This window comes from Metopolophium dirhodum, chromosome 1 (genome assembly GCF_019925205.1).
Source record: "Metopolophium dirhodum isolate CAU chromosome 1, ASM1992520v1, whole genome shotgun sequence".
Classification (NCBI taxonomy): Eukaryota; Metazoa; Arthropoda; class Insecta; order Hemiptera; family Aphididae; genus Metopolophium; species Metopolophium dirhodum.
Window position 1 is genome coordinate 61,096,974 of NC_083560.1, and position 27,095 is coordinate 61,124,068.

Sequence of the window (27,095 nt, forward strand, 5' to 3'; positions counted from 1 at the left end):
ACATTTTTAACATTTGTTGTTAGATTGACAATTTCGAAAGCCTTTATTGTGAAATCGAACAGTTAAAATCAGTACAAGTATTCGATTCATGGTTTCAAGTAGATATGAGACCTTTTAAACAAGCATTATTGAACACTGTATGCAAATGGAGTCATATGTTTAAACAACATTTGATGGATACTGTAACAAATAGGTAAAACGTGTTATAAAATGTATAACTTTGTACAGAATTTATTAAATATTTAATTCGACTAAGTACAAATAATTAAAATATTTAATATAGGCGTAACGAATAAGAAATAATTACCTTTTACGATTAAGTAACTCAATAGTTATTCATTATAATAAAAATAAAAACTAGCCGTATTAACAAAATGAAAATATCAATTTTTAATGTATAGCGAAAGTATAACGATTGTAGTATTTTGAATAATTCTTAGCCCAAAGGTATATCTTAAATATTTTTCTGTTTTTATTTTTATTTTTAGTCTTTTTGATTTGGCCAAGTTCATCCAAGACGCAGATGGAGGTTTAATGCAACCTGTGATTGAGGGAGATTATGAGGTTCTCGTTAGTGTTATGGGCTATTTATACAACGTAAAAGAAAGACAATCTACAACGGACGAAATGTTCCAACCCCTCACAGATACAATACAATTGTTGAAATATTATGACATGGAACTATCAGAAGAAGTTAACGTTCTATTACAGGTTTCAAATCAATTGACTTTATAATTTATATATAGATAAAAAAATGTTTATTATAATAGCAATAATTTATATATTTTAGGAGCTTCCTGAACTTTGGAATAACACTTGCAAATTGGCGATTAATATCAAACAACAAGTAGCTCCTCTGCAAGCAATTGAAGTCAATAATATACGAAACAGAATATCACATTTTGATAGTCGAATTAACTTTTTCAGAGAAATTTTCAAAAAAGCTAACATTTTTAGGTAAAAATTAGTTGATTATGCATTGAGGTAATAAATAATAATATAATATATTGTCATAATATTGATTATGTATGAAATTATTAAAATATTATCTTGATTCATGATTATTATGTTCATTACGTCGATGGACAATTCAGTTTTAATTTAATGAAAGTTTAGGTACGATTGTCCTTTTCCATATTTTGTATTGAATGATGCCAACTCTAAGATAATAGATTTTGAGATGAATATGGCTCAGATACAAGAATCCGCATCGCTCTTTGAAGTGAACGTTCCGGAATTCAAGTTACTTAAACAATGCAGAAAAGAATTAAAGTTATTGAAGGTTCGTAAAGTGATTCTAATATAATACTGTAGTTTCAAAATTAAATCAGTATTATAATGATTGTGGTTTAAAAACAATTATTCCAGCAACTTTGGGATTATGTTCATTTAGTTCATTCGTGCATAAACGATTGGAAAACTACGCCTTGGCGTAAAGTGGATGTTGAAAACATGGACATAGAATGTAAAAAGTTTGCAAAGGAAATTAGAGGTTGGTTATACTTGATTATAAATGATTGAATAATCTCTTTATATTTGTTCATTATAATGTATTAAAAATATAGATACAAAACTATAATATTATTACTTTATTACTACCTATAGTTATATATTATCGGTGCAATTCGTAATACCTATAATAATTTAAATATTTATACACGTCATATTATTATAATGTGTATTATTTGAGAAAAAATGTATTTTTCACAAACAATTTTTTATGTAAAATGATATATTGGGCTTGTAATGTTGTAAAGTCCACCATGTGATATAATATAGCGTTGGACAAAGAAATGCGATCGTGGGACACCTATACGTGTTTAGAAGCTACAGTGAAGAATATGGTAACGTCTCTGAGGGCTGTCGGCGAACTGCAAAACCCGGCGATTCGCGAACGTCATTGGAAACAACTTATGGGCTCTACAAAAGTAAGATAAAGTTAATTTTTGTCGTTTAAAATCCCTAATCGAACAAATCAATACGAAAACATGTTTACAGACTTTAGCCGATTTACCTGAAGCGTATGATGTGAGTAAATAATCGAAACACGATGTGTTCGTGCGTTGCTTGTTGTACTTGTATTTGTCTTTTGTGTGTGTTGTATGCATTGTGAATCGTCCTATTATTTGCGTATTGCCTTGGAATCACTCAAGGGTTATAAAAAAATATATATATATGAAATTATAATGTAAAGGCATTAACATTATATAAATATATAATATGCATATATAATTTATATATGTAGCATATATCTATATTTAAATGTTAGTAAAATAATTATACATTTATTAAATAAATTGTATATACCTATATACTTACAGATTGAAATATTGAATCATTTAACGTGGGACATTCATGTTTTTTTTTTGTGATTTTGAAAGTGTACTTTCTCTATTATAAGTTATAATTCTATAAAAACACAAAAGAATTGAAAAATATTTATTATATCAAAAATGATTATAATATATAATATTTATACAAGTTTTCAAAACACTAAAACTAGCTGAGCAAAAAGTGTCTCACGTTAAAAAACACATACTGTTTATTTGCCTTAACATTATATAAATTATGTAAAAATGTGTACGTCTTAATATGTATTTAAGTCTATTGACACTATTCTGCTCTAAATATGTTTTGTCTATATTTTAATTAATAGGGAAAACGTAATAAATTGTAGTTGACAATTTGAAAATAAATATGGGTAAAATTAAATTATAAAAATATATTTATATTAAATGGTTTAAATTTTAGGTTAAGTTTGTTATGGATCAAGGTACTACCCTAGCTGAGTTATTAGCATTAAACTTGCACGAATGTGAAGACGATGTAAAGACTATAGTTGATAAAGCTGTAAAAGAAATGTCTATGGAAAAAATGTTACGTGAGCTTCAAACCACTTGGGCCGCGATGGAATTTTATCAAGAAACCCACAGCCGTACAGGATGCAGTTTGTTAAGAGCAAGTGAAAAACTCATTGAAACTCTAGAAGAAAATCAAGTGAGTTACCAATATTTTAAATTATATTAAATAATTAATTTTAAGTAAGTTAATCTGTTTCAAACAAAATTATAAACTACGAATGTGATTGTCGTCCTGTATAGATGATCTTCAGTACAGAATTCTTTTTTCAAATAAGAACCAGATTTTTTTTTTAGTGTAAATTTATTGTTTAGCCGTTTTTATTTGAAGTAATAAATCGAAATTTGAACAATTAGTTTTGAGTTATGAAACTTTATATAGGTTAATTAATAATTAGTACTTACTAATTATTAGTCCTAGTGTCCTACTAACAGTTAAGATAATATGGGGATATAGTTATAATGATTTTAAAATTATAGTGATTCATATTCTTATAATAATTTGTGAAAATTGCATGAGTAGGTATTATATTTATTGTACCTACCTGGCTACCTATATTTCAAAGTAATTAAATTACTCTTTAATAATAAATACATTATTTATTTAACCTAAAGAGTACTATACGAGTATATAGTAGTGTAATTGATAAAAAGTAATTAAATACCTTCTAAACACTAACATTTTTTTCTATTTGTTGAATTATTTTTTTTCTATTATAATTTTAACTAAAAACTTATTTTTATTTGTTACGAATGTCATATATTTGTAGTTTTATTAAAGTTGTTAGATATAACAGTGTAACACTGTTAACTATATTATAGTTTTACTAGTTTCCTACTATTTAGTCTATTATGTTTTTAATTGCTGGTTGTTCAATTTGAAAATATTAAATTCAATTAATTTACTAACGGATACAATTTAGTTTGTTTTTTTTCATACAGTTATCATTTTTTTTACTTCAACCTTCCTTAATCTGTTTTCATTTAAATTAAAAATTTGAAAGGACTCGTATTAAAAAGTCATTATATAGAAACCATATAGTACGCAGTTTACATAATCCATGGAATAACAATACCTAACATTTATTTTCAATTTGATTTTCTACTATAGGTACAAATATAAAACAAGTTTTACATGAATTTATGTTCGATATTTCTTCAATGTTGTAAGATAATAGGTCATGGTATAATTCAATGGTTATACTGTTATGTAATGACTAACGTCTAACGATAAGGCCATCGAACTGGGATCTTTGGAATTTGATCACGTTTGCAGTTGTCCTTTTAATTTTATTAAACATGCAATCAAAACGTATAAAAACGTATAAAAACATAATAATTGTACCCATAAGATAGGTACATTACGATAATCGGATAATGAATTAGTAGTAAATGGAAAAAAGTTAGAAGTCTTATCGCTTTGTTCTCCTTAGACATCCGTACATACAGAATATTTTGCTGATAATTATTTCTGTACTAGTCTGCCTCTTAGGTTATATTATATTATTCAATCTCAGCCCCAATTTACGCGTAAGGAATAAAGGAAATGTCTGAGTATAAAATAAATTTGAATTACGGAATCTACAATGCATCAAAACGGAAAATATTATTAAGTCTATAATTATTAAAATTGTATACGTACAATAATACCTAATATGTTTAATCAGTTATAAACAAATATTAAAATAAATAATAATGTAATATATTATTTAATAGTATATTGGTAATGATTGTTCATAAAACCATTTTTGTGCATATTAAACCATACAAATACTTATATATGCATAACAATATACAGTTAAAACTTTTAATTTAATTTAATTAATTAATCTATATTGTTACTATTATTACTCATTATACTCATTAGTCATTAGTCATTAGTCTTGTATACACAATAACAAAAATCTCAAATTTCCCATTACATATATGATAGGTACAACATTATAACATAATAATTTAACATACAGACACATCTATAACCTATAGTTAAATTTATTAATAAAGCTAATTTAAATTTATCAAAATATAATATACTATCGAATAGGTACACAAAACATAATTAGAGTATAATATTATGTATAATATTTCTATATTATAAGTATAAGCCATTAGGTATTAGCCTAATTAATACGTATTTAGATTTCATACCTATTAAAAATAAATTTGAACTGAAATAGTTTTACTTCACAAATTAACAATTATTATCAAATTATTGATTGGTTTTTGTTTATAATATGTTACAGGTACAATTACAGAATTTAATGACTTCGAAGTTCGTGGCATTTTTCTTAGAAGAAGTTTCTAGTTGGCAACAAAAGTTAAGTATAGCTGATCAAGTAATAAATTCGTGGTTTGAGGTGCAACGAACGTGGATGCATTTAGAATCAATATTCATGAGTTCGGATGATATTCGCAAACAATTACCAGAAGATTCAGAAAGATTTTTCCGTATCGATTCCGAATTTAAAGTATGCTTATTATGCGCATTTTAAGATACCCATGGTTGAATTAAAAATGAAAACAGTTTTGATTTGAATGTTTTTACATTAATAGGAACTAATGGCAAACATGTCTAAGACACCCATAGTGATCGAAGCTACAAATAAACCAGGTTTAATCAAACATTTGGACGATCTGCATGGGCATTTGACCTTGTGTGAAAAAGCCCTGGCAGAATATTTAGAAACAAAACGTTTAGCCTTTCCGAGATTTTATTTTGTGTCCGCCGCCGATCTCTTAGACATCCTGTCCAATGGAAATAATCCAGATTTAGTCGTCAGGTAAATCGAACAAAACATGTTTTACATAACGATGGATTTATAAATCATATCCGACATTAGTATAGGCTTTTGAAATTGTCTAGTGATTATATAATATTATATATTACCATGGTTAATACTTAATAGTTAGGTACATTAATTCGTGTGGTTAATTATCTAAATATGTACCAATATTTAGTTTTCAGAGGTATTATCTAAACAAATATACAATTATGTATCTGATTTTATTATTAAAAAATATTATAATATATTCCCATAATGATCAATTTAATTTAAATCTACATAATATATACGCGTTCGATAATATGATTACATAATATCACACCTCTAGAACAAGACTGTCATAGGTAACTCAGAATTTTTAGTTTTGAGAAAAAGTGATTCGAAGTTAAAATCTAAGATTTTTGATAGGTATATAACATATAACTACCTACATATAACCTACCTATCGGTTAATATAGGTATCGGTATGTTACATATAGGCTATTTTATTATATAATATTGTATACAATTTTTGATTCTGTATTACAAGTTAAATAAAAGATTCAACAATTTATTTTAAAACGGCTAAAACTGAAATAAGTTATTACATAATAATAATAACTTTTTCTTTGATATGCTTAAATGAGAAACGTGTGTTGTTTGTACGTTCAGCGTTGGCAACATTTACCAAAACTAAACTCTATAACTTTCTAAATTATTTTATTTACATTCAAATTATAACTAATAATAGATCTAAATATACGGTAATACTATGAACATTAAATTTATTTTATATTTATCATAAAAAAATCAATTAGTTTATTTGTCAGTGAAATATCATACTATCATAGTCTATATATGCTTATATTAAGGTCGTAGGCATAAAGTCGTTTATTCTCATTTCGATTATGAACTTGTCATTTGATTAGGTTAGTTTAAATATATAAGTCGAAGGTACCCGTTTACCACGTTCCAAATACTTCAAAACATTTATATTTTATTTCGATTGACAAATTAACTTAGGAATATTACTGTAGTATTAATGGTGTGCTCATACATGTATAATATTTGCTCATACTAGTGATAGTTAAATCACGAATATTCTGAAGAAGTTACCCATAGGTGTTAGATACTTAAGCCATTGATGTATTAATTTAGGGTTCTAAATTTGAAATATTTCTAAGTTGAAAATTTCACTGTTCTTGAAATATTTCAATGAAATTATGAAAAATATTTTTTCTTCTTTTAAACGTGTTCGGTTATAGATGATTAGAAACAATAAATTTATTACACACTTAGAATTAAAAATAAACATATTATTCTTGTTGATTTATTATTTCATATTTGTTTATTTTATATTATATAGTGCTGAAAAATATTCCTGGCATTATTTTGAGAATAATAACATTTTTTACATGAGATTGTTGTATATTAGCGATCCAAAAGATAATGGTTTGTTATAAAGTTGAAGTCAATCCCAACAATGAATGAAATAATAGTATATTTTCAGTAATTATAAAATGTACAAAAGTCGTATAATATGTGTGTATATATGTGGCTGAGTGATGTGAAGGTGCTCTGGGCTCATTATTTAATACTTAGATCGTATAGTTTGTTATGACTATTATAGATTTGTTAAACAACTTATAAATTATATGTAAATATATTACATATTTTTTTTGTTTCATACAATAAACCAACTTTTAAAAATATTCACTTAGAAGTTGACGACTATAAACTTTTAGGTATAATAAACATTTTATTTTTATTTTTCATCAAAATGAAATATTTCATGAAATTTTAAAACCCTGTGTATTAATATATAAAATAAGTGATATAATAACGAAATTATTTCAAAATCTTTAATCATGAATGATGTGTGAGATGATAGTGTATGAACGAAATATAATATGTAAATAGTGTTTAAAAAAATAGGTTGTCAATGTTAAATAAAATACAATGTATAGTTGTGGCCAGTGAAAAATTATTTACTAGGTACTTATAGTGAAATACAAAGATTGGATTGGATCATTGTGATGTTCCATTCTTGGTATATTACATTATTACTTACTATACATATAATATATGTTCTCAAAAGTCGAAATACATTGTGAAAAGTGCAGACATCTATAAAAACAAATGCTCCACAGTTTGTGGTGATAGGTTTATTACTTATTGGTTTTTTATTTTCAAATAACAATTTTTAGTTTTGCAATTGAACTAAGACCAATCAATCAACTTATCCAATGCAACTATATAGTAGGACCTCCAAATTTCCACAATAAATTATAATAAAATCGAATTACAAGCTATATTTAAAATGCAAATGCTTTCTATAAATTATAAAAAAAGTATTTGTACCTATAAACTTGCTACAAATTATATTATAATTTAATATTTCAGACATATGATAAAATTATTCGACTCGATAGCATCACTTGAATTTATCGGTTCAAAAACAACTGAAAAGAAAGTAGCTGCGGGAATGCACGCCAAGGACGGTGAATACGTAAAGTTTAACGAGGACTGTGACTGTAGTGGACCGGTGAGTTGTTTCGTCATCATACATTATGTAGCATAGAAATTTTTTTTTCAAGCGATGTTTATTTTAAAATAATACGATTTATTCCTTCCTATACAAAATTATTAAACCCAGAAATTCACCGTGAATACTTAATACTAATACCTATGTTTATTCGGAAAACCAGTTTTTAGAGTCAACAATATTATGTATAATAGGTGTTAGTCATCGGAATGGTAAACACTCATCGAATGCCTTATACTTACTTTTTTTTCTTTAATAATAATATAAAGTAGACTTGATAGATATTATATTAGACATATTGTAATTAAAGCCGAACGATAATTTGTTAGGAATGGTTTTTAAATTAACGTAACCATAGGCTTGAGTAATATTTTCTGTATGGATAGATTGATTAGAATAATAGCCGCTTGAAAATAATTTAAATAATCATCTGATACCTATTTGAAAATACATTTTTCTAAAATCGTACTATATTCTTGTGAATGCTTTTAAAATTAATTTTAAATACGTATTCAAGTATTTTTGTAGACAGATAGACAATAACATATACCTATTATACCTATTATACCTATTTTAAATCAAGTACATTAGTATAAGTAATAGTACACATTTTTATATTCTGAGCGAATTGATAATGTAGGTATTGATTTTACAATGTGTGTACCTACACATCAGAGACGAAACTTTACAGGTCAAAACAAAGTCGTCAATAATAATAATAACAAAAAAGACATGTGTGGGCAGACTTTTGATAAAAAGTACGTATACCTAAATAGTAATTATAAGTCTGATGTCTGAAAAAAACATTTATTATTATTTTTAGGGCTAGAATAGTTGCAATGTAGTTATTCGTATGTTTTGTTTTGCAACGTCTTTTAAATAATTGGTTAGTAATGTCCAGTCAAATCACTTTATTATTTATTAGTGATACAAATGACCTAATTTAAACTCTGAGAGAATGTATTGATTTTACAATGATGTGTGTTTTTATTGTGTATGTGTACACGATTTATAGTTGGTAGAGAAAATTCTTCGATTTTCCACTTTGTTGGTGGTTTCTGGTAGCAAATTGGGATTAGTTGATACTGTAAATACTTGAAATTTTCGACAAATGCTTATATCAAGCTTAGATTTTCTATACATGCTCAAATATTCAAAATTTTTGTATCCTTTCTGAGTTATTTATAGATATTTTTGTGTTTTCTCGAAAATGGAAACACAAATTTGGGGGTTAAGACTTAGGTTACAAATTCTGATTTTGTGGTTACAAATTGTTAAAATTGGTTATTAATTTTTTAGTTTGGTTTGACCTCGAATTTTTGACTTTGGGGTGCCAGGCTGACAGACCTGTTTTAGATTCTGAGCGAAGCGATGAATGTATTGATTTCACAATGATGTGTGTTTTTTTTTTATTTTTTATTTTTTTTTTGTGTCTGTCATCACCTTTTAGGACAGTAAAAGTGCTTGGGTTTTCTTCAACAGTAACTTTTCTAGCGTGAAAAATTTATGCAAGGCTCCTAATATATTATTACAATAGCAGTTGAAAAATATTGAAAATACATAGGCAAAATTTTTTTTATAAGCATTTAAAGTTCAAATTTTGACAAAATTTATCAAATTTAAAATGTAATAATTATTTTGTAGTTAAAAATTTATAAAATGTTCAACTTTTGTAGGTAAGGATTGAAAATTTAAAACAAGGTTCCACGTAAATAAGTAAATATATAAATTACTTTATTCACAATAATATCATCAAATATACTTAGTAATATCATAGGCTGACTGACCGTTTTCGCTCAGAATCGTTTTTATTATACAATTATATTATATCATTGAATTCAAATTTAACACCATCCATTACAGTGACCCACTTTTCACCTACTGTGCAGTAGAGCGACATCCTCTTACCCACCTTTTTTTTTTGTTTTTTTCCATACATATCGCAAAAATGTTTTCACTCTGTCCAAAAGTTTAAATATTCATTACAAGGTTACTCGTAAGTTTTTATTATAGTAATTTAAAAATTTAAAGATATGTCATAAGCACGAAGACATTTTGATTTTAAATTCCATTTAGAATATTTACCAAGTATGTAATAAAGAGATTTTTTTTTTTTTTTGAACATTTAAGCTTCGACAGCATAGGTCATAGCTTTTAAGATATATACAATTAAAATATATAAACTTTTGAAGAGAAAAAAGAAATTTTTACAATATTAGTGGCTTATTTCTAATTAATTATATGTTTTTTTCTAATTTTGATGCCTTAAGGAATGATGTGATATTTTCTGGTAGTCAGTCGGGACCGATAATCTCGTACAGGTTCGATGGTATGTTATGCTTTTTTCTTTCTTCCTCGTTGGATCTGCACTCGGTAAGCAGGTGTTTTACAGTGAGGGTCGTTCCGCATGCGGTGCATTCCATTATAAAGAGATTTATGCCTAAAGTTTAGCAAAGGTTGTTAGTTATTTTTACGATCCACCAAGGTTAGATGGTGGTATACTATTAAAACTAAATAATGAGTAGTGATAGATCTTGGTATAGTTTAGTTGTTTCAAGTAACAGGTGGTACGTCTATATGAGGTTGTACCTAGATTTAAAGAGAAATAATTAACAAATGTTTATTAAAAAAATCCGAGGAATTCGTACTGCGTTTCTAGTAGATTTTCAAGTGTTTGCCTTGTCGTTGAGTAGGAAGTTGGTTAGTACTGTAATAGAACCCTATGCTATATCATATATTTTTGTTATTATAATAAGTATACTTTATTAATTCAATAGGTTAAAGTAATTTTTAAAACTACGCATATAACGAATAAGTCATATCACGTCTGAATATAGGGTCGTATAGTATAAAATATAGCTTAAAATTATATTTTTTATCTTGTACACCCCCCCCCCCCCCCCCACGCCAAATTGTAAATTTTTCTTAGCTTTGAACAACTTAATGTACCTACCAACTAGATCAGATTTGCTACCAAAAACCACCCTTAAAGTTGAACTATGTAGTTGATGATTATAGAATTTTTACTGCTCCAGAAGACAATCACAGACATACCAATAACATAAAAAAAACATTACGTTATTTGATATAAAAAAATAAAATATAAAATGTTACAATTTAAATATTTTAAATCTTGTGACTTTTTCTATTTTATCATTTTTTCTGTGACCTATAGCTCGGTTTTCGGAATATTTCTGTACAAGGTTAAAATCATCAGATAATTATGTTGGCCGTTTGTGTGTATATTGTTCGTCTAAATACTATCGAGTTGGTCACAAAACCTTTTCGATTTCATATAAAACTAAACCATTGAAATTATTTGTTGTTAAAATACTAAATATATTATATTAATGGATGGTCAAGTATTTTACTTAATGTGTGTATAATTCTGTTTGCTCACTAGGTACTGTCACCCAAGTAGATGCTTAATGTAGTTGATTTTGTTTATACGAATGTAATGGCGATGACTCATTATTATAATTTATATAATATGATCGATATAGGTAGTTGATGTTATTGAAATTACACATCCCGGCGATACGATCAGCCATCCACATTACTGCAGTAGTATTAAATCGAATCGAAAATACTAAACTCTTCGTAACACTTAGGTAACAATAGTACCGTTTTTAATGTATTTTCATTTCGTATTTATAATAAACCTGTAGGTAGGCACCTACGTAATTTTTCAACAGTATAATGTAGAAATTATTATTACTCCCACCTATCAGCTTATGCGTGGATTAATGGACCTAAATATGTAAATAACAAAAAATAAGCCTCACTTCTCAACATAATAATCAGTATGATATGACTATACGTCTTTAGTTATTTTGTGTATTATAAGCAGGTACATAAAATTATAATATACTACTAACCTAATATACATACAAGTATAAGTACACCTTCATACGTATTGCATTCATTTAATTTTTATAATAATTAGTAAAAATAGTAACAAGAAAATTATTAGAAGAGCAAAAAATTGTATTAAGTGATTTGATTGTCCCCATGTCCTACTTTAATTTTGTCTGATGTTTTATTATTGTTACTTTAGAGACTAAAATTATCTATTGAATTATGTATCTTTAATATCAACTACCTATTATATTAATTTTTATAAATTACTGAGTATCTGTTTTGTTTTAAAATATAAATAACTTGGTTGGTTTTTAAAGTATCTCATATTATGACGTATTTTTTTAGTTTTTATTATAAATTAATATAATATATAAATATTTAATTGCTTAAGATTTCATCGAAATATATTGGTTTTACTATAATAGATTTTTTTGTCTGTCTAAGTAATTAAAAACTATAATTCCTAGATAGTCTTAAGACTTTTTTCAATACCACGTTTGATATAATTTATAAAATTTTCAATTTATTAGCTAATGATTGATAAATATTTAATGAGTCTGAAGCATAATAATAAATAATATGTGCTGAGTATTCGGCACGACTCACAAAATATGTTTCATAATTTTATGTTTCATAATTTGGGTTAAGTACCTTGATTTTGTGATTATTTTTTTTAACAATAAAGATAATAATATGTAAGTTTGATATATATTTTTATAATAACCTATTGGCTATTATATTATACAGTGAAGTATCATAAAAAAATCATATTGCAGTCATTTTTGCCAATATTATATTCATATTTTACTGTATATGCGATCCAAATTCGTTTACCATATTATAAGCATTACAGTCGGTCACTCTCCGTATATGATAAATATTCTGCACCGTGGTACGTATCGAACACCACACTTCACAAAGATCTTAAAATTGGATCAGTCAACCAATATGCCACCATGACACCATAGTAATATACACTACAAATCATTCTACTGAAAGATTTAACTTCTAACTCATCCAAATCTAGCCTCTCCCTCCTCGTTATAGGTATATCATTGTTCATCTATACGTTGTGTGTATATAAAAAAATAATAATATTAAATATATATATATTACTTTAAATTGTCTATAGGTATGTACATTTAAAATTGTGTTTGCTTGTGTTAAAAAATATCGGGATTTAATATTTTTGAGATTGGGTAGGTAATTGTTAGGTAATGTGTTCTATATATAAATAAATCATACTTCCGTGTGATAAATAATTGTGGGTATCTACGAGATAAAAACCAAAACAAAACATTAGGTTCTACGTTATACCTCTCAAGTTCTACTCATCATATTAAAGGTACATAAATATTTTTGTATAACAGAAATAATATATAATATGCCTTCACATCTGCAATAGGTGTATTAAACTTATATCAGAATTTAAAATCTCTCGATCCTTAACTTTTTTTTGTGTTTATAAGGTACTGATAACCTAACCTAACTGGGTACCTACCTAAGTATCTTAAAAACTATATTGTCAGAATTTATGTGGTTACTGCAGGTTGCCTAAGTGTAGTGTTTGAAGTATGAAATATTTCACTATATGGTGAATATTTCACAAAAACGTGAAACATTGAAATTTTTTTTAACACAATGATCAGTGTTCTAAATTCTGTAAGAATTGTAAGAATTTAGTAGGTAACATGTAGTTATACATGTATAATATTGTATACCTACTTGTTTCATTTAAACATTAAAATATTTAAAAATGTTGAATGCCATTTTAAATGTATAATACCAAAGGTTAGGTAATACATATAGGTACCATACAATTATGAAGGTCATTTATGACAATTATATGTAATTATAAAACTTATTAAAAAATAAAACAAAATTTATTAAAATACTGAAATGTTTCACACATTTGTAATATTTCATTTTTTTAAATTTCATGAAATTTTCAAACACTACCTAAGTGTGATATTCAAAATTCAGTGTAGATTTGCCTCAAGATGTTGACCTCGAAATTAACTTCAAGGTAACCCGCGTACTGTGCGTTTGACGTCATATTATACAGGTACCTACCATATCTATCAAAATTGATACGAAAACAGCGACGGTTTGTAAAAATATAAATATAACTTTATTCAAAAATAATGTAGGTACAATCTATATTCTCTTTCTCGTATTGTTTGCAAGATAATTTTTAAATTTGGGCTTCATCAAAGTAAATATTATAAATGTTAATTTCATTGTTAAAGTTTTGCCGTCATAAAAATATAACCTACGATGTAACATTGTAACCTATTCATAAATCGTGTTGGTTAATACTTTTTGATAATAGCTAAAACCTTATTTTTATTATTTTGAAACAGTCTTAAATTTCATAGTGGATATTAAAAAAATTAAATTAAACGTAAGAATTAAATCTTAAATTACCGTTTCACAAATTCTTATTATTACAATATACCTAGGTACTACCTTATGTCTATAATATGACTATGTATGTATTTAGACGTGAAACAGACTACTTATACGAGTAAAAACTCAACATTTCGATGTAATAAAAATAATTGTAGCACATAATTTGCAATCAGTAATAGGTTAGCTTATAGTATTTACCTATATTATACCTATAGTATTGTGTTGAATGCATTAGTTTGACTTTTGCGAAAATAACACATTGTTAACTTTGTCTAATGGTTAAAAGAGTTTTTGACATATTATTGGAATATAAGTTGTAGACACCTATATTATTGTTTTACATAATTCGTCTAAAATTATTATTCTACACTTTAGTTTATTATTATTGTTTGACAGTCGATTTAAATTTCTTACAAACTTAATCGTAGTAAGTAATCATCTTCCATTGTATACAGTATACACTATACACTGTTAGGTTCCTACTACCTACTATCTACTACCTAAGTATATATTACCTATAACTATATAATATATTAAGCATGTAAATTATTTTCATGGTCAGTATTATTTTATGTAGACTGTAGAGTCAAATGGGACACTGATCTTAGTATTGACTCATATAACTGGTGGGTCATTAATCATTCTTTATTGATATTTCATGAAAATATTAATATTTGAATCGGACAAAATATGACTAGGTATCTATTAAACATTATAGTCATTCTATTTTGGAAAAAATAATTGAAATACTCAGCTATTATTTTAGTATACTAAATTAAAACAAATTGAACATGTATGATTTTTAAAACTTAAAGCTATTTGACATCTGCGTGATTATATATTTTCAAATCTACAATTCATCCCGATAAAATTTCGAGTAAAATTAGATAATAAAATAAATTTATACAATGCTTGAAACTTAAGTGACTTTTAAAAATGTTGATTCCTTCATAAAAAAAATTTATATCGTTACATTTTAATACATATTGATTTATTTTTTACAGGGCTTGCATTTGAAAAAAAATTCCGTTTTATGTTATTTACAATTAAAACGTTACACAATTTTTGCGTTTATCGTTATTCAGAATAGTGTTAATACCTATTAAATGTATTAATAATAACTATAATGCGTGTAGGTAATGGAAATAAATATTTCTAATAAACCAATATAACTTTTAAGTAAACGGATTTTAAATAATTTCGTTTTGCGTTACTTTTCTTTTAATGCAATTTTATAAATTACGTTATGCGATATTTTTCGTTTAATGATATTCTATAAATTACGTTTTGCGTTATGTTATGTTTTGTTTAATTTTGTTAATCGTTATGTTTTTTTTTTTGGTATTTAATTATTTTTGACTAGGTATCGTTTTCCGTTGTGTTTACGTTTATAAATTTCAATCGTTTTTTGTCAAATATAACGTTTGCAAGCCCTAATTTCTAAGTATCAAATCTATTTACTTCCTAAATATCACGCATTATAATTTAAATGAAAATCCTTAATTTTTATTAAAATCTATAGGTTATTATCAATGCATTTTTTCCTTTTTGCTATAATTTATAATATACCACTCAATGATTTTGTCATAAATTAAATTTAAAATGTACTATACCTAGTACCTAAAACCATTGAGTGTATATTATAAAACTAACCCTAACTATTACCGTAAATAATTTACAACTGACACCAAAGATACAATATACCTATGGCGTATTGTAAATTGTAATTTTTTTACATATTCGTAAAGGTTATATTCTTAAATCATAATAATAAAATATATACTTAATATTTATATTATTTATACCATTTTTATATTTAGTTCATGGCCATATCGCGTCTTATAGTGTCAAAAAAAATCAATTTTTTTCATTAATCAATCAGTTCCGAACAGCAGAGAAATAATATACCTATCTAATATACATTTTTTTGTTATTATTCGTATTATGTGTGTTTCCAATATTGCACATAGTAGCAATTATTATTGCATATTTTTGAAATTAGGTACCTACTTATTTAGGTAGTATTTACTTACAAGTTGTTGTCTACTGAGTTTATTCAAATAATAGGTAGGTACCTACTTTTATAATCCACATTTGGATATTTTATAATTGGACAATGCCTACCTAATATTAGTAACCATATATTTCTTATAAAGATAATATTTTGGAGAAAATATAAATTACGAAATTCTTATCAGAAATTTGCCAGAGTCTAATAACAATATAAATTATAATCTTGGTATATAACACAAAAAAAAATAATAATATATCAAGAGACAACATATTAATCAATATAGAAGTACTATATATCTACAATTTTAACTTAAAATATGACAAAAAATATTAATTAACAGTTCATTAATTTGTTTGATATTTATATTTTATTGTATCGAATGGATTGTGACTATGTAGTATGTCATTTATGCATTTTATAGGTTTTTGGATTTAGTATAAAATCTTAGATCTCAGCACCTACTATGAGCTATGGCAGTGGGTAAATATAGATAATATTATGTTCTATGTTGAGTCCTTATTGTACTTATGTATAGCTACGTAATACTAATACAATATACTATGTTGTATACAGATTATAAAAAAAAATAATGTTGAGTCTAATTATACCACAGACGTACTTAAAAATTAAGATTTGATGAAGTCTAATGAAATGACATTTTACTTAATTCAATGGTAGGTACCTACATTTCTGTACAGATTTATAGTATTTTATACAGTTATTTAATATATTAATTTTGTTTCGTTTTGTATGCTATGAATAATTTGCGATGCTTACGTTCTGTCTAATTGAAGTGTACCTATACCTACAGAAACAGAAACCAGAAAATGTATTACTCAACTAAGAAATTAAGCCATGAAGGCCAATCTTTAAGAAAAATAGGACAAATTGATAATAGATCGCATTTAATAGTTAAAAGCTGTCAGTTACAATAAATCATTCTTCATTAATAATTGTTTTAATGACACCGAGTATTTCAAGGATTTAGATTATAGACTATAGAGTCAGTTCTGGTTGATAAAGAAAAATTAGTTTTCTTTTGACGGCTAATCAGTCACTAGATAAATGTTAAATTAAAATCCAAAATTCAGTAATAGGTTTATCCAAAATCCAAATAATTGTTGTTAGGCATCATATATTCTTTAAACTGATTATGAAATAAGATTATTGAGATGTATTAGATGTCAACTTGTATACATACCTTATTTTGTATTTTTAGTTAACTTTATTTTTTATTAAATGTATTAAAGAATAGATACTCTATGAGTAAATAATCATTTTGTACAACAAGAGTTGGTAAGTGAACCAGTTTACTACTTGAAGCATAGGATACTAGGTAATAACTAATAAGTCATAATTTATAACCAATATAAAATTGGCTTAGTTATTTCAGAAAAAAATTTAAAAACCACAACAATACAAGATTCATTTTAGAGTAAATTATTATTTAAAGTCATGCTACCTACCAATCCTGATATACCTTGACTAATAAAGTAATACAAATTTTAACTAAAAATAATGTAGTTACAATTCATAGTATATAATTTCATAGTTAGATTCGTAACACAAAGCCCATGCATTTTTATTTCCTTGCAAAAATCTCTTCAATGTGTAAACCATGACTGCAATTATTATTATTATTATTTTTATTTTTACAATTTATTATTGTACTACAAGCGAATTAATAAGATTGGTAATGGCATTGGTTTGAGTGATTCACCTCTTGTGTCTTTCAAGTGAAGAAATTCTACCAGAATTCTTCCAGACACAATTAATACGTACGTTACCCCAGCCCCCCCCAATTTGACATTAACAATTTTTTTTGCGCCAATAATTAGTACTCGATTCCTGTGGATTCCTGAGCACACTTTTATAATTCCTGCTCTGATGGTTTTCCCGGAAAGTAAAATTTTCCTCGGGTGGGGCCGGGGTAACGTTACTCCAGCCCCACCCACCTTCTAAATTTAACTTTTTGCAATTTTTTTTTGTGCCAATAATTAGTACTCGATTCCTGTGGATTCCTGAGCACACTTTTATAATTCCTGCTCTGACGGTTTTCCCGGAAAGTCAAATTTTCCTCGGGTGGGGCCGGGTTAACGTTACTCCAGCCCCGCCCACCTTTCAAATTTAACTTTTCCCAATTTTTTTTTGCGCCAATAATTAGTACTCGATTCCTGTGGATTCCTGAGCACACTTTTATAATTCCTGCTCTGATGGTTTTCCCGGAAAGTAAAATTTTCCTCGGGTGGGGCCGGGGTAACGTTACTCCAGGCCCACCCACCTTCCAAATTTAACTTTTTGCAATTTTTTTTGCGCCAATAATTAGTACTCGATTCCTGTGGATTCCTGACCACACTTTTATAATGACTCCTTGAAAATATGTTGAAGACCAAAAGTTTTGCATTGTCACTCTACATATTACAACTACAATAATGCTTAAAAACGTTGTTATTTTGTAGGGATGTGATTAAATGGTATTATATATGTACATAATATGTATTAATATATATTATATATTCTATAGAGCACAGATTTTTATTTTATTGTTAAAGATTAATATTTTGATACATCTAAACAATGGCATATAATTAATACAGTTACGTGTACCCCAAATTTACGTATTTTTTTTATAATATATAATTTATAGGTTAATATCTTTTTTTATTGCTTCCGTAAATAATTGCAATAGTTGTTAAAAAACAGTATGTTAATTAATTTTATACAAAAAATAAATTTTTAGATGTCTATATTGATTAAAGTACAACTTTTAAAAATCTTAAATCTAATTAGTTTTTAAACTGAATAAAATAAAAATTCAACTGGTACTATCGTTTGTTCTTTTACTTGGACAGGAATTTTCTTGAGGTCATCATACAGTTCCCAATTTTTAGATCCCCTTTTTGCGTATGTTGTATAGTGTCCAACCGAATTTCTCAATGAACTTTTAGAGCGTTGAAATGCCAAAACACCTCTTAGTTCATATACTGTGGATTTTACTTTTATTAGTTTTGGGATGTTACACAGCTTAATTTTAAAAATGGTTGCTGCCTCACTACTCCGTAGGCTGGAACTGGCATCTTCACCTATTTAAATATTATAATAGATAAGTAAAACAATTATTTAACACAAATTTCAAACACATATTTACTAGTAAAAATAATATATATTATTTACCTTCCCAAAGAAGAATATCTATGAATATATGCATTTCCGTAATATAACTCTTAATAACTTACTTTTCTTTTATGCAGTTCTTACCATATCTACTACTTAGTAACTTACTAAGTTATAATATTACCTATGAACCTATTTGTAAATTACCTACCGTCGGTACTCAGTAGTAGGTACGTAGGTATACGACGGCTGAAACTCATTTAAGAATTTATTCTGCTCAAATCTGTGGTGTCGAATCTTCTTATTGTATGCACAGAAGAAAGTACTTATTTTAATATATTAATAAACACGAATTAAAATTTGAATAGTGGGTAAAACTAACAATTAATGTTCTTAGCACAGTAGGAATAAAACATAAATTATTTAAAATACAATTTTGTAGGAGCATGTTTTTTAAAATACTCTGGTTTATTAATCAAATTCAAATATCAAATTATTAAAATTTAAAACAAATTAAGTAGGGTACTTACTTGAAAATGTATTTCTAATTTTAATATAATCTATATAATTTACTTACTTTTTTCATCATTTTCACCAATTTGTACGATTCGTTCTTTATATTGTAAAACAATGTCTATAACTACTTTTGGTGCCACAGCAGGTTTTCTTCCACTCATTTTTAGAAATTATAAAAATTCTTCAATCAATTAACTAAAAACAAATCAACAAACAAACGAAATAGGGAACACTTCGACCGTGTCGAACGTCGTATTAGACAGCGAATGATGAATGTCTATAAATCTCCGTGGGTTTATTATATTTTGACAAAATGATAAAAAATAAGTAAACATTAATATTGTTATGGACTATTTATAAATTAAAACCTATAACTCCATTCTATTTAATTTATTCTTTAAATAATTTTAACGAATGCAGAACACGCCAATTATAAATAGACAAAATACAATTAACAAATAGCCGCACAATGTTGCCCAAAAATACCTAAAGTACCTATACATCGATTATCAAATGAGGCTTCGATAATAATAATTCTACTTTATCAGAGGTGGCTTAAAAAAATTATATTTAGAGGAGCGAGAGCAAGACATATGGACACATTATTAAATTAATTTGGTCTTCTGAAAATTATTTGAAAAATTTATTTATAACAGAATAATAAATTGTTATATTTCATACAATGTGTCATGTGGTGATTTACCCACTGCGATGTCCCTAAAATAATTATAATACGTAAATTTGGGGTACACGTAACTGTATTAATTATATGCCATTGTTAAGATGTATCAAAATATTAATCTTTAACAATAAAATAAAAATCTGTGCTCTATAGAATATATAATATATATTAATACATATTATGTACATATATAATACCATTTAATCACATCCCTACAAAATAACAACGTTTTTAAGCATTATTGTAGTTGTAATATGTAGAGTGACAATGCAAAACTTTTGGTCTTCAACATATTTTCAAGGAGTCATTATAAAAGTGTGGTCAGGAATCCACAGGAATCGAGTACTAATTATTGGCGCAAAAAAAAATTGGGAAAAGTTAAATTTGAAAGGTGGGCGGGGCTGGAGTAACGTTACCCCGGCCCCACCCGAGGAAAATTTGACTTTCCGGGAAAACCGTCAGAGCAGGAATTATAAAAGTGTGGTCAGGAATCCACAGGAATCGAGTACTAATTATTGGCGCAAAAAAAAATTGGGAAAAGTTAAATTTGAAAGGTGGGCGGGGCTGGAGTAACGTTACCCCGGCCCCACCCGAGGAAAATTTGACTTTCCGGGAAAACCGTCAGAGCAGGAATTATAAAAGTGTGCTCAGGAATCCACAGGAATCGAGTACTAATTATTGGCACAAAAAAAATTGCAAAAAGTTAAATTTAGAAGGTGGGTGGGGCTGGAGTAACGTTACCCCCGGCCCCACCCGAGGAAAATTTGACTTTCCGGGAAAACCGTCAGAGCAGGAATTATAAAAGTGTGCTCAGGAATCCACAGGAATCGAGTACTAATTATTGGCACAAAAAAAATTGCAAAAAGTTAAATTTAGAAGGTGGGTGGGGCTGGAGTAACGTTACCCCGGCCCCACCCGAGGAAAATTTGACTTTCCGGGAAAACCGTCAGAGCAGGAATTATAAAAGTGTGCTCAGGAATCCACAGGAATCGAGTACTAATTATTGGCGCAAAAAAAAATTGGGAAAAGTTAAATTTGAAAGGTGGGCGGGGCTGGAGTAACGTTACCCCGGCCCCACCCGAGGAAAATTTGACTTTCCGGGAAAACCGTCAGAGCAGGAATTATAAAAGTGTGCTCAGGAATCCACAGGAATCGAGTACTAATTATTGGCACAAAAAAAATTGCAAAAAGTTAAATTTAGAAGGTGGGTGGGGCTGGAGTAACGTTACCCCGGCCCCACCCGAGGAAAATTTGACTTTCCGGGAAAACCGTCAGAGCAGGAATTATAAAAGTGTGCTCAGGAATCCACAGGAATCGAGTACTAATTATTGGCACAAAAAAAATTGCAAAAAGTTAAATTTAGAAGGTGGGTGGGGCTGGAGTAACGTTACCCCGGCCCCACCCGAGGAAAATTTGACTTTCCGGGAAAACCGTCAGAGCAGGAATTATAAAAGTGTGCTCAGGAATCCACAGGAATCGAGTACTAATTATTGGCACAAAAAAAATTGCAAAAAGTTAAATTTAGAAGGTGGGTGGGGCTGGAGTAACGTTACCCCGGCCCCACCCGAGGAAAATTTGACTTTCCGGGAAAACCGTCAGAGCAGGAATTATAAAAGTGTGCTCAGGATTCCACAGGAATCGAGTACTAATTATTGGCACAAAAAAAATTGCAAAAAGTTAAATTTAGAAGGTGGGTGGGGCTGGAGTAACGTTACCCCGGCCCCACCCGAGGAAAATTTGACTTTCCGGGAAAACCGTCAGAGCAGGAATTATAAAAGTGTGCTCAGGAATCCACAGGAATCGAGTACTAATTATTGGCGCAAAAAAAATTGTTAATGTCAAATTGGGGGGGGCTGGGGTAACGTACGTACAATTAATATTTGTGATTTATTTTGGACTGAAAACCACGAAGTTCAAATATTGCTAAATGTGTTTAAAATTAAAGAAACTCATCCATTATTTGTAGTAATGTTGAAAAAATGTGTGATCCTTAAATATTTATATTGCAGATATATAATAATTATAATATTGAGGCAGCCAGGTAATACTTTACTGAATAATTGAAAAATCACAAAAACTTTAATTAATTTACTGCAAATAAATTACTAACTTTAGACATAAATCTCTTAATTACATACTTGGTAAATATTCTAAATGGAATTTAAAATCAAAATGTCTTCGTGCTTATGATATATCTTAAAATTTTTAAATTACTATAATAAAAACTTACGAGTAACCTTGTATTGAATATTTAAACTTTTGGACAGAGTGAAAACATTTTTGCGATATGTATGGAAAAAAACAAAAAAAAAAGGTGGGTAAGTGGATGTTGCTCTGCTGTACAGTAGGTGACAAGTGGGTCACTGTAATGGACGGTGTTAAATTTGAATTCAATGATATAATATCATTGTATAAGAAAAACGATTCTGAGCGAAAACGGTCAGTCAGCCTATGATATTACCAAGTATATTTGATGATATTATTGTGAATAAAGTAACTTATATATTTACTTATTTACGTGGATACTTTCTAAACATTCAGTCAAAATTTCATGTACCTACGGTCATTTGTTTTAGAGTTGCACCAAAAACCAAAATCGATTTTCTCAAAAACAGATTTTGAGTAAAAATTCTCGTTTTTCCTTAATTTTCCTATTGTTTTTCACGTCGCTTTTGAAAACTACTGTGAAATGTTTACTTTTGACCCCCAAAGTACCAACTAGATTCACTTTCCTATCAAAAAAGTTACTGTTGGAGGAAAACCTAAAAGGTGATGACAGACACAAAAAAAAAAATAAAATAAAAAAACACACATCATTATAAAATCAATACATTCATCGCTTCGCTCAGAATCTAAAAAATGTATTTTATAAAAAAATGTATAATTGTCTGTATGTATTATACTAAGGTCTTTACTCTTTAGTATAAGATCTATGTAATTATTCCTAATAATTATCATTGAAATTATTAATAGGTGCACATGAAATAAGCAAGTTATAACTCCAGATATATAATACACAGACTAGTAGAATAGATATTATTAAACCTAGAATATATTATATGTCTTAGTCTGTCGTGTTAATCAATAATTTATTATTATTACCAAACAAGATAAGCAAGTGGTCCAATATAGCCTATAGGTAACTATACTACTATACTTTACGTTTATTTGGCTAAACTTTCCGACGAGCAATATTCTGGACAGTTAAAATTGGTGATCGATCACAACAAAGACGTTTACGTGAGGCTGAAGTATTGGAGTTTGATATGTAAACTTTGTTATTTAGAAAATAGCAAAAACAATTTTTGATAACGGTATTCAGGTATTGGAGTATAAGTCATTGGCCATAGCAATTATGGAAAATTATGAATTTTTTTTTTTGCAGAACATCGACCTTTTATAGTAATTGAGAAATTATAAACCTATACGAGCAAGTTAGGCACCATTTTAACTCTTCTCATTTATTAGGTATTTAATAATCTGTTATATTTTATATATTTTATTGAGGGTGAGAACGAGTGTTTTTTTAGAATTAAGTGGTAATTGTATCTGTGTTTTATTATATAGGTATTTTATTTAAGGATACATAGTAAATTAAATGAGTATTCCTTACCTATTTATCTCTATCGTGATAAAAACCAGTTGTAATTGTTTTATTTAAGATAGGTTTTTGCTGCGTAAGAGCAGAAGGAATTAAACAAAATATTAAATAAAATATGATGAACATATTTTGTATTAGGTATAAAAAAAGCATGAGATTTTGAATATTGTACAGTTTATTAATTATTAGATGATCAAAAGAATAAAATATTGTACATGTTTGATGTGTCTTATTGCAGTAAAATTAGATTGACCATGATAGAGCCATGGTCGTTCCATCATGGCTAAGCCTTGGTAGATCTATGAGTTATGATTTTATGACTCTGCGTTGGTAGATGCCTGCTGAAAGAGTGCTGTATGCTAAGTCGAATGGGGTAACCCCTACCTATATAGACGATAAATGGTGATACAAATTTTCATTATGTTTAATTTTGTAATTATGTGATTATAATTTTGTGTCTTGTTACTAAGATTAAACGACGAAATAACACGCATATCATTCCATCTTGCCCATTTTATATTTTGGTTATATTGATATAATATTGATATTTGTATATTCTTTATTAAAGCTTGTTATTATAATTGATTCACAATAAATGTAACATGACGAAATCATACGTGGGTAATTGCATCATATTATTATGAAAGTATTTAATCTGAAAATAATTATGTGATAACAATAATAATATTATCATAATTGCTTCTAAGTATTTACTATTTATTATATGTGACTGATGTATGTACCTATAACGTAATTCGAACATACATTTTTAATTTCCTATTCCAAAGCAGAATATTTTTTGAAGTACCTATTTTGAAAACAAAAATGGAATTTTGAATGAGTACCTTTGGTAGGTAGTTAATTAGTTTTATCACAATAAGGGTGCATAATATTTTGTTCCTATCACTGTTTTTTTCAATCATTTAAGGTAGTTCTATATTTTAGACAATTTTTATCTAATTTTAATTGCATATTCACGTATTAATATAATATGCATTAAGTTTTGAACCATTTTTATAAGTATTTAAATTTTAAAGACTAAATATTTATAATAATAATATATTATATGTGTACTATAGTCTATAATTATTGTATTTTTTATGAAAAAAATTTAGTAACCCTCTTTCCATCATCATTTCAGATTTCTAGATCCGTGGCAGTTTAAACTTAAGAGGTTAACTACACGGTAGTACGATATAGCAAATTTATGTTCACCAGTTTCAATAGTGTGCTGTTATTTTTGATAATAGAGTAAGTTGACCAATTATCAAACTTTTAGGTAAGAAACTATAAGAGAACATTCTCTGTATTCTCTATTTTTCACGTTGTTTTTTACGTTATTTTAATTTTTAAGTGAGTTATGAGTATGTAAAATATTAATATTTGAAAATTCTAATAACTCATTTAAAATTTAAAATAACGTAAAAAACCAACAAGAGAACCACAGTATGGTCTTACCTAAAAATTTGATAATAGGTCAATTCACTCTATTATGAAAACTAACAGCACACAATTGAAACTGGTGAACGTAAATTTGTTACCGCGTATATTGTGTGTAAGACGAAGATAATATAATATTCGGGTGAGACGTCATCTTAAAGTAACTTATAATTGATGAGTGAAGGTGTGACCACGATTAAAGATTTACTTATAATATCTTTGATCGTAGTAGTGACCAACATTTTGCGATGTACCTCGGTGCACTCCACTCCCCTTTTCTAAACATTAAATAATAGTGATCGAAAATAATATATTGATTGCATTACGTTACAACTTAAAAGTGTTCCTCAGTATAATGATTGTGGTGAGTTGAATATTTTTGAAAATATTAAAACAATTACGCTCCGCTAGTCAAAAATCGCAATGATGTTGGTTAAACTTTAAATTTAAAGTCCTTGGAATTTGGAGGCGAATGTTATTCATTCTCCGGTAGGTTAGATTTCGTAAATAGATTATAATATTATGCACCACACGAGTAGGTGAACCTTATAAACATTATATAACCATACAATTTTTATATACCTAATAAATATAATATATTACATACTTTATTTTCTGAAGTCACGCCAGTGTAATTCACTAAAATCGCATGTTGATATTGTTAAATTTAAAATAAACATTAGTTACCTACTATACCTACTGCCTATATAGATAAATACAATATATTTTTCGTCGCTATAATTTATAAGTTACGTAAGACACTAATAAGTAGTATAAATGTATAATTGTATACAATATAATATTATGTATACTAGATGAAAACGATGATTCCAATATTCATGAGTTAATCTGTTTTATGCTTAATATACGGACGTCATATTTTTTATTTGTTCAATAAAATCAAATCACTTTTGTTTCCTCTTCAGATGACGTCGATACATGCATAAACACAAGTGCGTGTTTATATTAAAGCTGGCCATTGCGTGTATGTGCTCAATCATCGTCTACACAAGTTATTTATTCAAAACGTTTATCCATATGTACTGTGTATATTTTAAATACGAACCGATAACATATTTACGGAAACGCACTATAATACTCGTCAATATAATAACAACGAATAACGATAACCGATAGGCGATAAGTACTTATGAATATTTTTTTATAATTTAACACTACATATTAATGCGTGTTAAAATCACGACTTCACTACGATTTTTGCGTATTATAATTTGTAGGTAGGTACTAGGTACCTAGTGAAAAAAAAAATGGAAAAGCCAATTTTTTTTT

The 27,095-nt window shown here is 27.6% G+C and overlaps 1 protein-coding gene and 1 long non-coding RNA gene across 2 annotated transcripts in view; one reads left to right on the top strand and one right to left on the bottom strand.

Annotated features, from left to right (window-relative positions):
• The window catches only part of LOC132934556 (dynein beta chain, ciliary), a 91,322-nt gene that overhangs the window by 14,396 nt on the left and 49,831 nt on the right, over nt 1-27,095 (top strand). The window contains exons 21-31 of the mRNA XM_061000877.1: nt 24-193; nt 489-711; nt 791-957; nt 1,117-1,282; nt 1,369-1,492; nt 1,780-1,928; nt 1,999-2,028; nt 2,752-2,997; nt 5,102-5,326; nt 5,412-5,638; nt 8,024-8,165. Of these exons, the coding sequence (XP_060856860.1) occupies nt 24-193; nt 489-711; nt 791-957; nt 1,117-1,282; nt 1,369-1,492; nt 1,780-1,928; nt 1,999-2,028; nt 2,752-2,997; nt 5,102-5,326; nt 5,412-5,638; nt 8,024-8,165 (1,869 nt within the window). The remainder of the gene's footprint in view (nt 1-23; nt 194-488; nt 712-790; nt 958-1,116; nt 1,283-1,368; nt 1,493-1,779; nt 1,929-1,998; nt 2,029-2,751; nt 2,998-5,101; nt 5,327-5,411; nt 5,639-8,023; nt 8,166-27,095) is intronic.
• On the bottom strand, nt 1,781-26,622 carry LOC132934557 (uncharacterized). The gene is made up of 4 exons (XR_009663041.1): nt 26,413-26,622; nt 2,320-2,409; nt 2,015-2,147; nt 1,781-1,920 (listed from the first exon to the last, which is right to left on the bottom strand). It is a non-coding gene; the product is annotated as an uncharacterized LOC132934557 (long non-coding RNA).